Genomic DNA, 15,681 nt, shown 5'->3' on the forward strand with positions numbered 1-15,681 from the left:
ATTCAATGTTGGTATTGTAGATTAATTATTTCTAAACAATTAAAAGATAAAAAAGCAACTAAGAATTAAAGGGATAGTTCACCCAAAAATGAAAATTCTCTCATCATCAGCTGACCCTCATGCCATCCCAGATGTGTATGACTTTCTTTATTCTGCTGAACATTTTTAGAAGAATATTTAATCTTTAGGTACAATGCAAGTGAATGGTGGCCAGAACTTTGAAGCTGCAAAAAGCACATAAAGCATAACAGTAATCCATGACTCCAGTGGTTAAATTAGGGCTGGGTGATAAAACGATCTCCATATTTATCGCAATAAAAAAATCCACGTTATCGAAGATAAGCTTTTGAGTGATAGACTGTGTTCTTCATCTAGATGATCAGGTGTGTGTTGCTAAAAACACAAGCAGTTCGGCTTTCTCAGATTTAATGAAGTTGCTAACGGCAGCTACCTTGCTAACGATTAGGCTACACCAGTCACCGCGGTCCAGGATCTCAGGTACCTCCGCATCTGAGTCCGTCAATCCACGCATCTTATCACGTGGCTTGTTGAGCGCATTACACAGAGACCATATTCCACGGCATCCATGCACAACTCACCACGCGCCCCACCAAGAGTGAACCACATTATAGTGACCACAAGGAAGTTACCCCATGTGACTCTACCCTCCCTAGCAACTGGGCCAATTTGGTTGCTTAGGAGACCTGACTGGAATCACTCAGCACACCCTGGATTTGAACTTGTGACTCCAGGAATGATAGTCAGCATCTTTACTTGCTGAGCTACCCAGGCCCCCCAGACTTTTACATTCTCTAAATTTTCTCTTAGGGGATACCCTTGAACCCCCATACAGCATCATTCCTTCTTCACAGGGGCTTCTTTGCCCCCATACTTGAGTATTTGAATGTAATGAAATAGAAAAATAATTTGAATGTAATAATTTTATGCTGCGTTATACTTCAAAACTAACAAATGATCTTTTAACATTCATGTTCAACTACACTCAATTGATAAACTATAGAAAACATTTTAATATTTTGGTAGAAGATCCTTCAGACACCACTGCTTTGGCTGTCTCTGTGTCCCCAATACAGTTTTAACTATTTTGACTGTTTAGGATTTTTTCTTCTTCTTTTCTTCACGTTCTGTGCAACATGCAAATGTGAATGTATATTGTGATAAATTTAAGCTGCTTTTATTGCTTTTTTATTTGCTTTTTTGAGCTTCTGGCCACTATTCACATGAATGGATCTACAGAGCTGAGATATTATTCTAAAAAGCTTTGTTTGTGTTCTGCTGATGAAAGAAAGTCATACACATCTGGGATGGCATGAGGGTGAATAAATAATGAAAGAAATTAATTTTTGGGTAAACTAATTCCTTTACTCCAAAATGTGTAAGATAGAAACAGCCTGATATACAAGAGCATCCTTTTTGTAAAGCTTAACATACAGTTTGTTAATTGCACTATATGGTAATGTCACCTCCTCATTCCATGCCTTGCTTTTAGTTTTAAGCTGGTTTTTAATGTAATCATTTAACATTATTAGGGTTAATGGATAACATAAATCTGTGGAACATCAAGTTTTACTTGTAACAGTGTCATAGGAATGTATTGTGGTATTGTTTTAATACCCCTTATATAACAAAATGTAATATGACTACATTAGTTCCAGGTTGCCCAGCAAAATTTGCTCGAGTGAAGTCAAAATATTCGGTTCAGGTGGTCTCTAGGCCTTTCGACTACGACTTTAATAAAATATCTAATAAAAGGTATATTAAATCGGCTTATAACAGATATCTTAATAAATAGAGTTTATTTTTACTCCACTGTAGTTTCCATTTTATGAGCATTGCCATTTTGAGCCCACACAGAAATCATAAATCTCAAAAGAAGAAAACATTTTTATTTAAACACTGAAAGCAGCTGGTACATTTTGAACACGATCCTTTGGGAATTTCTTCAGCTAGAGCCATTCCTGTCCTTGAGAAGTTTATTAAGCACACTGGTCTGTTTTAAGACCTTCAGGCTTGAGATATCTTCAGCAATAACAGGAACATTTGAGCTGTGATTTGGACCCTCAGATTCACTCTCACTGTCCGACAGAGCAGTAAGTAGAGCGTCATTCTCGTATGTAGGAAAGTAGTATCTGAGAAAAAGGGAAAGTTACCTTTTAAATTACAAATCACATGAAGATGAGAACACAAGAACATCTAGTATAGCAATAAGACACGAGAGGTCAGCCTTAAAGTGATTTTATAATAGATAAGAGGTGTTCAACATGAAGAAGAGTTCCTTAAATCCTTGTAAGTTGCTTATTGCTTTTATAGAAAAATGGCAACAGCAATTCGATTTAAAACACCAGTGTTCAATAAACAGTTACATTTATTTTTTATCAATAATCAAACTATTATTCTTCAGCCAAAAAATATAGTTCAATTAATCTGTTTGTGGAGCATAAATATAGAATTTGCTGGGACTGGTGTTTTTACAGTGATTTTGCAACAGCTTTTTTCAAAATGGCTCATATAATCAGAATCTCAGCAATGTCTAAATAGTTTTTCTTTGTTGACAACTGTATCACACAGCTTACAATGCAGTTCATGTACTGTAATACTTGTCATGCTGGTAATATAAAGATGTAATGCTTACTGTGGTTGGTCCCAGTGGGAGACCTCGGGTAGCTGCATCAAATGACCTTTGTTGACCAGATGTTGAACCAGCTCATTTTTGGTTACAAACTTCTCCTGACAGCAATAGCAGCGGCACTGGTGGAGCTCACGGCGGATGTAATTCACTAGTTTGACTTGCTGGTAAAACTTTAGGTCTGGCCCCCCCCAAAAAAAACATTAAAGAGATGAAAATTAGATAAAAGTAGCTAAACTGAAAATTCTTATAATTTACTCACCCTCATGCCATCACAGATGTGACTTTCATTTTCCGGTTGAACACAAATTAAGATTTTTAGAGGAATATTTCAGCGCTGTTGGTCAATACAATGCTAAGTGAATGCCAAAACTTTGAAGGTCCAAAAAGCACATAAAATTAATCCATAAGACTCCAGTGGTTAAATCCATGTCTTCAGAAGTGATATGACAGGTGTGGGTGAGAAACAGTTCAATATTTAATTTTTTTATATTTATTTACTATAAATTCTCCTCCCTGCCCAGTAGGTGGTGATATGCACAAAGAATGTGAATCGCCAAAAACAAAAGAAGAATGTGAAAGTGGAGATTTATAGTTAAAAAGGACTTAGAAATTGATATGTTTCCCACCGACACTTCTCATATCGCTTCTGAAGACATGGATTTAACCACTGGAGTCTTATGGATTACTTTTATGCTGCCTTTATGTGCTTTTGCAGCTTCAAAGTTCTGGCCATCATTCACTTGCATTGTGAGGACCTACAGAGCCGAGGTATTCTTTTAAAAATCTTTGTTTGTGTTCTACAGAAGAAAGAAAGTCATACACATCTAGGATGGTATGAGGTGAGTAAATAATGAGAGAATTTTAATTTGTGGGTGAACTATCCCTTTAAATAACTTTGAATAGAAATTGCACAAAGCGTCTCTTGGTTTTTCAAAGATACTCACTTAAGTCAGTTTTTAATTTGTGCAGGTCAAATTCATGAGTTTCCTGAAGGAACAAAATAACATTATATTTAAAGTAGAGTTAAGGAAAGAAAATCCACAGAAACACACAAAAATATTTTTTGCCATTTCTGACATTATGCTTTTTATTAAATTTTATTAAATTTCTTAAGTGAAATCAGAATATATTAGATACCTTCATGTGTGTGTAGATTTTCTCCATTGTCTCTGCTTGCTTCTCACAAAACAGGCACACAGCACACACAGGGTGAGCCTGCCAGTCTGACCAATCACTGCAGAGAGTTCAGAGCAACAGGGATGAGAATAAATCTGAAAACTGACTCTTTTAAGACTGTAGCTTTAAAGTTAATGTAAAAAGAGAGTAGAGGCCTTACTCATCTTCATCTTCAAACAGCTCTCTGTCGTCTTCAGACTGCACCTCTTCCCATGTCTTCCCCAACTCCTGCAACAGCATAAAAGTCACATTCAACTGCACGTCAAACTTAACAAATGAGTCTAAAAAGTAATTAATTATTTGAAAGACTAAACTATAAAATAAAATGTTTAATCTTTCTATTACTAAGCATTCATTTTCCCTGATTAGATGTAAAAAACACTACAAACCAAAACATGGACATACCAGGTAATTGATGACGTAGAAGCGATCGTAGTCATGGTTTCTGGCGTTAATTCGTCGATGCTGCTTCTTTCTCATGTGATCTTTCAAGGTTGTTTTGTCCCTGAATGTTTTCTCACAGTATATACACTGCATACTATTAAAAAAACATTATATGGATATTTAGGTGCAAAATATATATTTATTCTTTCACTGTATAGCAGAAAGTGATGTTTCATCCTCATTATGGTGTCTTATGTAAATTCAAAACATAAGACTAGATTTGAAAATACCAGTTTAAAAAAATACAAAATAAAAAATATATATGTATAAAAAACACTTTACACAGAGTGTAAAATAAGTATGCTTTCATGTACTACTTCTTTATTTTTCTTCTTTCAGTTGTTTAATGTCCCCTGACTCATAATATAACCCTGCTAGGTGACTTGAGATTAACTGTAATGACAGCAAGCACCAAAAGGGGGCGGTCATACCTCCTCCATCTCTATTTTTAATATTTTTTTGTGAAAACAAGTGACAATTAATATATACAATCAAAATATTCAGTAATAAAAAAACCTTAATTACCCAATTACTTGCTAAATCATACTAAATAGGAGCACTCACTTCTCCAGTTTACTCTCAAGAGTGTTGAGGAACTCTGTGCAGAAGACGACGTTGTCAGGCAGGCCGATACTAAAGGAATGTTCTTTAGCCATGTGGTTAAGCAGTAAAGACCTGCAGTCAGACCACAGCGTACAAATATAGACATCGTTAGGATTCAATACACAATATAACACACAAAAAAACCCATTTAAGTCAAGTCAAATTTTTATTTGTATAGTGCTTTTCACAATATACAATTTCTCAAAACAGTATTCACCTGTTTCCGGTAAATTCGTCATTACAGAACATACAGACGCGATGAAATGTTGTATCGTCCCTCTCTTTTTGCTGCTGTTCCAGAACTTCCTCCTATTAAAACATATCAAACAAACTTCATCACAGACTAATCTATTATTATGAGACAGTAGTTCTCAACTGGTGGGTTGCAAGTCTGTTCTGAATGTGGAAGAATGCTAAATGCAAATAATGAAATGCAACTAACCATTTAATTGTGTATAGTTAGGATATCCAAATAAATAAGTGTATTAGCTTTTAAAAAGGAGAAACCACTTAAAGGGATAGTTCACCCAAAAATAAAATTTCTCTCATCATTTACTCACCCTCATGCCATCCCTGATGTATACAACTTTCTTTATTCTGCTGAACACAAATGAAGATTTTTAGAAAAATATTTCAGCTCTGCAGGTCCATACAATGCAAGTGAACGGTGGCCAGAACTTTGAATGTAAAAAAAGCACATAAAGGCAGAATAAAAGTAATCAATACATCTCAGAAAGTTCAAAAGTGATATGAGATGTGTGGGTGAGAAACAGATACATTTAAGTACTTTTTACTATAAATCTCCACTTTCACTTCCACATTCTTCTTCTTTTCTTTTTGCCGATTCACATTATTCATGAATATCACCACCTACTTGGCAGGAAGGAGAATTTATGGTAAAAATATATTGATTATATGATCTGTTAAATCTTAAATATTGGTCTGTTTCTCACCCACACCTATCATATCATGTAAAAAAAAAAAAAAAGTCTTTTGGATTACGTTTATGCTGCCTTTATGTGCTTTTTGGAACTTAGAAATATTGGTACCCATTCACTTGCATTGTATAGACCTACAGAAATGAAATATAATTCTAAAAATCTTCATTTGTTTTCAGCAAAAGAAAGAAAGTCATACACATCTGGGATGGCATTAGGGTGAGTAAATGAGGAGAGAATTTAAATTTTGGGGTGAACTAACCCTTAAAACACTTAAATATCTTTTGTTGCTGACATCAAAGGAGGTGTTGAATTAAACTGTGGTATTTTTGCGCAAATTAATCTTTCACTTGCCAAATTGCATTTTCTATGCATTATAAATGTGGTTACATAATTTTGATCTCATAAACTATCTAAATAATTGGTCCAAATCTCAGTGTGATTTTATAATTCTGTGTTTCTGAGACCCGCTGTTCGTTAGACATAATCATCGATAATTATCACAGACGCTATCTGCAAATTAATGGTGTTTAATAAACAGTGCTAATTCCCCCAAGCTGAAGTTTCATCGATGTGCAGTGTGTCATCGAATGATTGAGAAAGGTCACAGCTGCACTGCTAAACAGCTGGTCGCAACACTGCAGAGCAGACTGCAGAGGTGCTGAGAACGCAGGTTGCCTAGCAACCAAAATCGCAGATTTTTGCCTGAAATGAGATGTGTGCGTAATGATTATGTCGAATCATAATATCTATGCAAAAACAATCTGGGCGGGTGAGATGGGGGGGGGTAATGGGAGGAACGGTGGTTTGGGTTTCTTACTGAATCTTGTGTTAATTGTTTTATCAGTACTTTCAGGTACATATGCATTCTGGAATTACCCAAAACATTATGATTATAAAACAACTGTATTTCAGCTGTATTTTCTCTAAAAATGCAATAACTCATGTATTGTAATAAATAATAATTCTTCTGAAATAACTTTTCTGCTGATGCAAGCAAGTTAATGTGGGCGAGGCAAATAAAAGTAACCAATCATATCAAAGATTAACACATTTCCACTTTCACAATCTAATCAAATCCTGATGGATAGAATCAAGTCCCGCCCTATGTTATTTCCCACTGAACATTATGTTTCAATTGGAAATACATAACAGTACATTACATTAGTTACATAGGTTGTGAATGCCATTTCATGTTGTTTTTAAAATAAATAAAAAATAATTAATTTAAATAAGGCTCACATGTGATTATCCTCTGTAAATTATATATATAAAAAAAAACCTTTTCAGATGTGTTGGGAAATACCAGCATCCATCCAAGCTGCTCTTATGTTGATGTCAGTCATATTCTAGGATGTCATATTATTCAGGTTAAGGTCCAAAGGTGACACTTATCAACTCGCTCAGGTCAGGAGTGCTGCTCTAGGGTCAGATTTGATTGCTCATGACCTAATCAAAATGAGTGTATGTCACACTGGGAGCTGATCCCAGTGCAGCACTCCTAACCTGACATCCTTGACAGACACAGGTCCTTGTTTTTTTTTTAATAGTGACTCACCAGTCGCCTTCGTTGTAGCTGCTCCCTAAGGATTCTGTCCTCTGGCAGAGCATCACATAATAGGAAATAGTGCTCTTGTTGTTCTGGAATGACACAAAGAATTTGTGGTTATTAGGCTGCAGTCTAAAAAGGACACAATCTAAGATCTAAACAGAGCGCAACAGTAGAACAGGGTTCTGAAAATAAAAATCTCATTCCTTTTCTCCATATAGAAGTAGATTTTTAACAATAACATAAAACCTTTTGAGGCAGACTGACTATGAGCTCTGATGTTAAGTGATGTTATATGCTTCTGTAAAAGACACGTTTTTTTTAACCTAATTAAAATAAGAAAAAGTTTGATAGCTAAATTCCCATTGACGAACTACACTACCCATAATCCTGAAGAGAGATCCACCAATCGAAGAAGGCAAAAGAGCTCAGCACTGACCACCCACTCTCATGAGGGTTTGCAAATGATGTAATCAAGCCAGTTTTACTTAAAATATATCTGAATATATAGCACTTGTATATACTTTGTAAATGTATGTTTTGCAAAAAACATTAAATATGTTTTTATACTAACTATCTATGACTTTGTGAATAGTTTTATATTGTGCCATTGCTATTTTTTATTTATGTAATTTGCAATGCTACATTGCTTCATATAAGATGTTAAAGGGATGGCTCATCCAAAAATGAAAATTAACTTTCTCTCACCATTTACTCTCACAAATGCCATCCCAGATGTGTATGACTTACTTTCTTCTGTTGAACACAAAGATTTTTAGAAGAATATCTTGGCCCATAAAATGAAAGTAAATGTGACCAGAACTTTGAAGGTCCAAAAAGCATATAAAGGCAGCATAAAAATAATACGTATGACTCCAGTGGTTAACTCCATGTCTTCAGAAGCAATATGATAGGTGTGGGTGAGAAACAGATCAATATGTAAATCTCCTTTTTCCTAAAATGCTCCTCTCCACCCAGTAGCTGGCGAAATGCTCAAAGAATGTGAATCACCAAAAACAAAAAAGAAGAATGTGAAAGTGGACATTTATAGTAAAAACAAAGGACTTCAATATTGATCTGTTTCTCACCCACATCTATCATATCACTTCTGAAGACATGGATTAAACCACTGGAGTCATATGGGTTACTGTTATGATGCCTTTATATGCTTTTTGGAAATTCAAAGTTCTGATCACCATTCACTTGCACTGTATGTACCTACAAAGCTGAAATATTCTTCTAAAAATCTTAGTTTGTGTTCAGCAGAAGAAAGAAAGTCATGCACATCTGGGATGTCATGAGGATGAGTAAATGATGAGAGAATTTTCATTTTTGGGTGAACTATCCCTTTAAATACACAGTCTTGACTTTTTCTTTAAATCAAAGTTTCTACTGTTGTGATTCCTCTCAGAGCTAATTGATTTGGTTAGATATTTTTATTGAAGAATTAAACAAATATTTAATAGACACTGTCTATGGAGAAAATGAATGGGAAAAATATTCTGGAACCAAGACCACAGAAAAAAATGGGTGGCCACTACTGCACTCCATTGAACTTTGCATTAAAATGACAACATTTAAGGGGCTTTTCCTCACTCCTTTACTGAATCAAAGTTGTAAACAACTATAAAAGCTGATCTTCAATTAGTCCAGGGCACAACAACAGCCATTTAATAAAAAGTGGCTGAAAAGTTAACCTTCTAACTTTTACAGTATCACAAAACAGCACCAAGACATGAAAAGTATCCTATTGAGTGATTGAATTCCCTGCATTTAGTGTGTAATATGTTGCATAGCAACACGATGTTGCAGAATTCAAATACAAAATCATTCAGTTCAAATCTCTCTTACCTACAGGACCTTCAGAGTTAGTCTTGATAACACTGCAAAAGTCTGTGATGAGCTGCTCTGCAAACCTTTTCTTCCAATACAACATGTACCTGCAACAAAAAGATGAAAGATTATTTATTATTAGGTTTTACTGTTATTGTTGTTGACTTGACATAACTTATTAACTTCACCAGTACAAATACTTTGTTAATGTAAGTACAGCTTTACTCAAGTATAAATATTTTTGCTGACTGTCACTTTACTACATTTTTAAGAAAAAATTAATACTTGTACACTGATTTATATTCTCCAGAGCCTTATGTTATTTTTGCAACTGAACACAGCAAACAAAATAACACAGCTCCAGATGTACACTGCATGCGTCTTGTAGATAGTGATGGCGATACACAATTGAATTGTTTGAATTTAATCTTTTGAATTTGATTAGTTTGATTTGGTCAACTTGGTCCAAAATGCAGACTGAACGATTCGTTTAGCGAATCAATTCGCAAATCTCAATCAAAATCATGAGGGGAACCACAGACAATGTGTGATGTCAATTAACAAATAACTTATCTTTAAGCTTGTACTTTTGATACGCAAGTACATTCAATATTAGTTACTTTAATAATTTAAGTATTTCTCTCATGAGCTCCTTTAACTTTTAACTGAATCAATTTATTATAATTTGATTTAATTGAGTCAACATACAGGTATCTTAACTTTTACGTAACGATTGGCTACTTTATATAATACTGAATATTGGCCTTGACTTTGTAGGTACGCCAATACTGAAGGATTTCAAAAAAATCGGACTCAGTTTGATAAGAGCAAATGTATGAACAATACTGCAGATGTACTGATGGCATTCGTTTACAGTGGGTTACAAAAAAATTGGACTCTTACTGTGGGAAATCTGTGATGAGTTTGACATCCGCTATAACCAGTTTGTGATCCAACACCAAGTGTTTGAGGAGCTGGTCTTTCTCAGAAGAGGGAAAGCAGTCTGAACACAGCACACAGGTTACTGGACGGCCATCCTTAGAGGATGCAAGGGAAGCACTAGCACTCAGATGCTCAGGGAAACAAAGTGGCTCTAGAATACAATCCTGTTTATCTAAGAATGAGAGAACATTGTAAGGACATTTTTGGTTAAAAAAGCTGTTTATTTGTAACTAACTTTGGAACGGAATGTCATTCATACAATTATAGGTGTGGCTGAAGTTTATAAATATGTTTTAGGGCCACTGTATGATGGATTGCATGCACAAGAAGACTTAATGGAATTTTCCATAGCTACGGGTGGTGTGGTATAGTGGTTAAAGGTCTGGGCTGATAAATGGAAGTAGCAGTTTGAACTTTACCATAGTGCCCATAAAAAACGACTTTTAATCCCTGGTTACTCAAGGGTCATCTAAATGACTACCCTCCCTGAGTATTTATCTCCCAGAATTAATATGTCGAATGTCTTGCATAAGTACTTAATGATTTAATGCAAATACATGCCCTGAATTAACAGGCGTTGAATTATATGGGTTATTAATTCACTATTGCTCCGATCAGTGTGAAGTACTCCAGTACGTCACAGGCAACTCCACATTAATGAGAAACACTTGGTGTCTTGAACATCCCACATACCTAGCAAGATGTCCAACATTCACACAAACAAGGAATTTACAGAAAATTATGGTGTGAGTCACATAAATAGCAGATTATGTTCTAAAAACATTACACATGCACTATATGTGCTAATTGCTCACCTCAAATTGTATCCATTGCCGTGACTGATTAAAGGTTTGCGGCTCTGCTATCAGAAGATAGTTCACCAGTATCACTAGTGTTTGTTTTACTGTTTTAAGGCAGTAATTCCCACCACAACCAGTGGCACCTTTTTATAAACTAGAAGCTATGATTTAAAATGATACGGGCTGTCACTAAAGTACACCCCTCACATTTTTGTAAATATTTGATTATATCTTTTCATGTGACAACACTGAAGAAATGACACTTTGTTACAATGTAAAGTAGTGAGTGTACAGCTTGTATAACAGTGTCAATTTGCTGTCCCCTCAAAATAACTCAACAAAAGTGAGTACACCCCTAAGTGAAAATGTCCAAATTAGGCCCAAAGTGTCAATATTTTGTGTGGCCACCATTACTTTCCAGCACTGCTTTAACCCTCTTGGGCATGGAGTTCACCAGAGCTTCACAGGTTGCCACTGGAGTCCTCTTCAACTCCTCCATGACGACATCACAGAGCTGGTGGATGTTAGAGACCTTGTGCTCCTCCACCTTCCATTTGAGGATGCCCCACAGATGCTCAATAGGGTTTAGGTCTGGAGACATGCTTGGCCAGTCCATCACCCTCAGCTTCTTTAGCAAGGCAGTGGTCGTCTTGGAGGTGTGTTTGGGGTCGTTATCATGCTGGAATACTGCCCTGCGGCCCAGTCTCCGAAGGGAGGGGATCATGCTCTGCCTCAGTATGTCACAGTATATGTTGGTATTCATGGTTCCCTCAATGAACTGTAGCTCTACAGTGCCAGCAGCACTCATGCAGCCCCAGACCATGACACTCCCACCCCCATGCTTGACTGTAGGCAAGACACACTTGTCTTTGTACTCCTCACCTGGTTTCCACCACACACGCTTGACACCATCTGAACCAAATACATTTATCTTGGTCTCATCAGACCACAGGACATGGTTCCAGTAATCCATGTCCTTAGTCTGCTTGTCTTCAGCAAGCTGTTTGCGGGCTTTCTTGTGCATCATCTTTAGAAGAGGCTTCCTTCTGGGAAGACAGCCATGCAGACCAATTTGATGCAGTATGCAGCATATGGTCTGAGCACCCCTTCAACCTCTGCAGCAATGCGTCATACGTCTATTTCCCAAAGACAACCTCTGGATATGACGCTGAGCACGGGCACTCAACTTCTTTGGTCGACCATGGCGAGGTCTGTTCTGAGTGGAACCTGTCCTGTTAAACTGCTGTATGGTCTTGGCCACCATGCTGCAGCTCAGTGTCAGGGTCGTGGCAATCTTCTTATAGGCTAGGCCATCTTTATGTAGAGTAACAATTGTTTTTTTCAGATCCTCAGAGTTCTTTGCCATGAGGTGCCATGATGAACTTCCAGTGACCAGTATGAGGGAGTGTGAGAGCGATGACACCAAATTTAACACACCTGCTCCCCATTCACACCTGAGACCTTGGCTAAGGGAAAATGGCTAATTGGGCCCAATTTTCACTTAGGGGTGTACTCACTTTTATTGCCAGTGGTTTAGACATTAATGGCTGTGTTTTGAGTTATTTTGAGGGGACAGAAAATTTACACTGTTATACAAGCTGTACACTCACTACTTTACATAGTAGCAAAGTGTCATTTCTTCAGTCTTGTCACATGAAAAGATATAATCAAATATTTACAAAAATGTGAGGGGTGTACTCACTTTTGTTAGATACTGTATGTTTCTTGTGAAAAGGTGTTGCTCATATGCCACGTTTTTGCTTATAACTTCATGAGAAATAAACAGAACATTAATTACACATACCATTACTTAGAAGAGGTGAATATCTTTCAAATGAGCCCACACAAGGTAATTGGATGCATACATCATTAGATAATTAACATGAAGCACAATGTGCACACAGCTTCTGGCTATCTGGCATCTTGCAGTCTGGTTAAAACACATTAGCTTTCCTGGATCAGATGACATCTTTGGTAACGATGTCATGGAATGCTAAAACCAATCGAATTGGGTTGAGATCGGTGCAAAAACGCATCCATATTTGGGCAGACAGACATTGGTAACTGTTACATGTGGCCACCAGGAGATGGTGCCAAGTACATGAAACTGACTAAATGATGACTCAAATGGCACAAAATGAAACTCATTCTGTGAAACCTCATTATAAAAATCATGTCTGCATGCTATGCAAACCTTTATTCATTGTTGTGTTTGCATGTGTAATTAGTTCTTATGTACAATTATTATGTTTTATTTGTTTGGAGATTTTTGGCACTTGGGAGACGTTTTTGTACACAATGATAAATTATTTTTGAAATGCTAGAACTTTTTATTGCTTTGTTAAATCACAAAATGTTACTCAGTTCCAACAGAAGCAGTTTTTCGGAGCCACCTTATTTACACCCAGAGATATAGAATGTAATATAAGAAAAAATATTTATGGCTTTTTTCTTGTTTTCTTGTGATTTTTCAGCAGTTTCTTAGACTGAGAGTCTCAGAATTGATCATAATTTATATCTTTTCTTTAAGTTTCTCTACAATAATACCAAACATTTGACCCTCCTTGATTTGTTTTTTGCAGTAGCCGCCCACTTCCAAACACTCTCAAACTACTTATGTACACTCACCTAAAGGATTACTAGGAACACCATACTAATACTGTGTTTGACCAACTTTCGCCTTCAGAACTGCCTTAATTCTACGTGGCATAGATTCAACAAGGTGCTGAAAGCATTCTTCAGAAATGTTGGCCCATATTGATAGGATAGCATCTTGCAGTTGATGGAGATTTGTGGGATGCACATCCAGGGCACGAAGCTCTCGTTCCACCACATCCCAAAGATGCTCTATTGGGTTGAGATCTGGTGACTGTGGGGGCCATTTTAGTACAGTGAACTCATTGTCATGTTCAAGAAACCAATTTGAAATGATTCGAGATTTGTGACATGGTGCATTATCCTGCTGGAAGTAGCCATCAGAGGATGGGTACATGGTGGTCATAAACAGATGGACATGGTCAGAAACAATGCTCAGGTAGGCCGTGGCATTTAAACAATGCCCGATTGGCACTAAGGGGCCTAAAGTGTGCCAAGAAAACATCCCCCACACCATTACACCACCACCACCAGCATGCACAGTGGTAACAAGGCATGATGTATCCATGTTCTCATTCTGTTTACGCCAAATTCTGACTCTACCATCTGAATGTCTCAACAGAAATCGAGACTCATCAGACCAGGCAACATTTTTCCAGTCTTCAACTGTCCAATTTTGGTGAGCTCTTGCAAATTGTAGCCTCTTTTTCATATTTGTAGTGGAGATGAGTGGTACCCGGTGGGGTCTTCTGCTGTTGTAGCCCATCCGCCTCAAGGTTGTGAGTGTTGTGGCTTCACAAATGCTTTGCTGCATACCTCGGTTGTAACGAGTGGTTATTTCAGGGAAAGTTGCTCTTTTATCAGCTTGAATCAGTCGGCCCATTCTCCTCTGACCTCTAGCATCAACAAGGCATTTTCACCCACAGGACTGCCGCATACTGGATGTTTTTCCCTTTTCACACCATTCTTTGTAAACCCTAGAAATGGCTGTGCGTGAAAATCCCAGTAACTGAGCAGATTGCGAAATACTCAGACCGGCCCGTCTGGCACCAACAACTATGCTACGCTCAAAATTGCTTAAATCACCTTTCTTTCCCATTCTGACATTCAGTTCGGAGTTCAGGAGATTGTCTTGACCAGAACCACACCCCTAAATGCATTGAAGCAACTGCCATGTGATTGGTTGATTAGATAATTGCATTAATGAGAAATTGAACAGGTGTTCCTAATAATCCTTTAGGTGAGTGTATATATCTAAATATTATGCAATACAATTTAAATATATTGTTTCTATCCTTATAATCAACAACTTTAAATCAATAGTTTTATATTTGTCTATCATTTTAAATTTTCCGACATTTGCAATGCTTCATGAAATATGCCAAGTACACCATTGTCTTTTCATCCAATTTTCAAATATGTTTTTGCTTCAAATCAAAGCTTATAATGTTGTGTTTCAGAGATGGTTCTTTTACAGTATGAAGAGTTTATGAAATCCCTACGGAAAAAAATGGCTGGGCTTCGTGATTCCTTTTTAGCAAATGAAATAAATGTAAATAATGTGTGTAACATTATATGCAAGTTTTAAACTTTCTTTTTTACACTTCTCTCTTCACAACAATCCAGCAATTCCACTCTTATTACATGCATCAAAGTAAATGCGAAAAAAATATAAACACATGGGAAATGCATGGGAATTCTCCAACAATGACATAATATAGTTACCCACAATTTATTATTATCTTCCATATGTGACAAAGATGTTTTTGCTCTAAGGCGAATCGTTGTAGTAATATCCATTCTAAAAATAGTAATATTAATGCTAAATGATATCCATTATAATATGAGTTAAAGTAAATATATTTGTCGTTTAGTGTCTGGTTGAGAAATAGTTGTTTTTCCACTATATTTAGTTTGCGAACACGTTTAAGAAAGTAAAAATATTGATTAACAAATAATCTTACTCATGAAACATGAATACAGTCAAATAAGGTCAACATATGAACCAGAATCAATAATTTGGTTACAAACCTGTCAGAATTGTGTTGCGCATCTGGTCAGCCATGTTTGACGTTTCACAAGTCACGTGACGTCAAAACATGCCATGACCAATCGGAATTATCCAAACGCTATGACTTGGTTTTGTGGGGC

General features: G+C 36.6%; 1 protein-coding gene across 1 annotated transcript; it reads right to left on the bottom strand.

The window, feature by feature from the left end:
• Positions 1-1,841: 1,841 nt before the first annotated feature.
• Positions 1,842-15,609, bottom strand: znf277 (zinc finger protein 277). The gene is made up of 12 exons (XM_052120033.1): positions 15,562-15,609; positions 10,097-10,307; positions 9,212-9,300; positions 7,370-7,452; positions 5,091-5,182; positions 4,835-4,945; positions 4,232-4,364; positions 3,987-4,054; positions 3,788-3,884; positions 3,595-3,637; positions 2,654-2,828; positions 1,842-2,150 (listed from the first exon to the last, which is right to left on the bottom strand). The coding sequence occupies exons 1-12, from the start codon at positions 15,593-15,595 to the stop codon at positions 1,964-1,966; spliced, it is 1,323 nt and encodes a 440-aa protein (XP_051975993.1). The 5' UTR covers positions 15,596-15,609; the 3' UTR covers positions 1,842-1,963.
• Between the last annotated feature and the right edge of the window lie 72 nt (positions 15,610-15,681).

Source organism: Xyrauchen texanus, chromosome 46 (genome assembly GCF_025860055.1).
Source record: "Xyrauchen texanus isolate HMW12.3.18 chromosome 46, RBS_HiC_50CHRs, whole genome shotgun sequence".
Classification (NCBI taxonomy): domain Eukaryota; kingdom Metazoa; phylum Chordata; class Actinopteri; order Cypriniformes; family Catostomidae; genus Xyrauchen; species Xyrauchen texanus.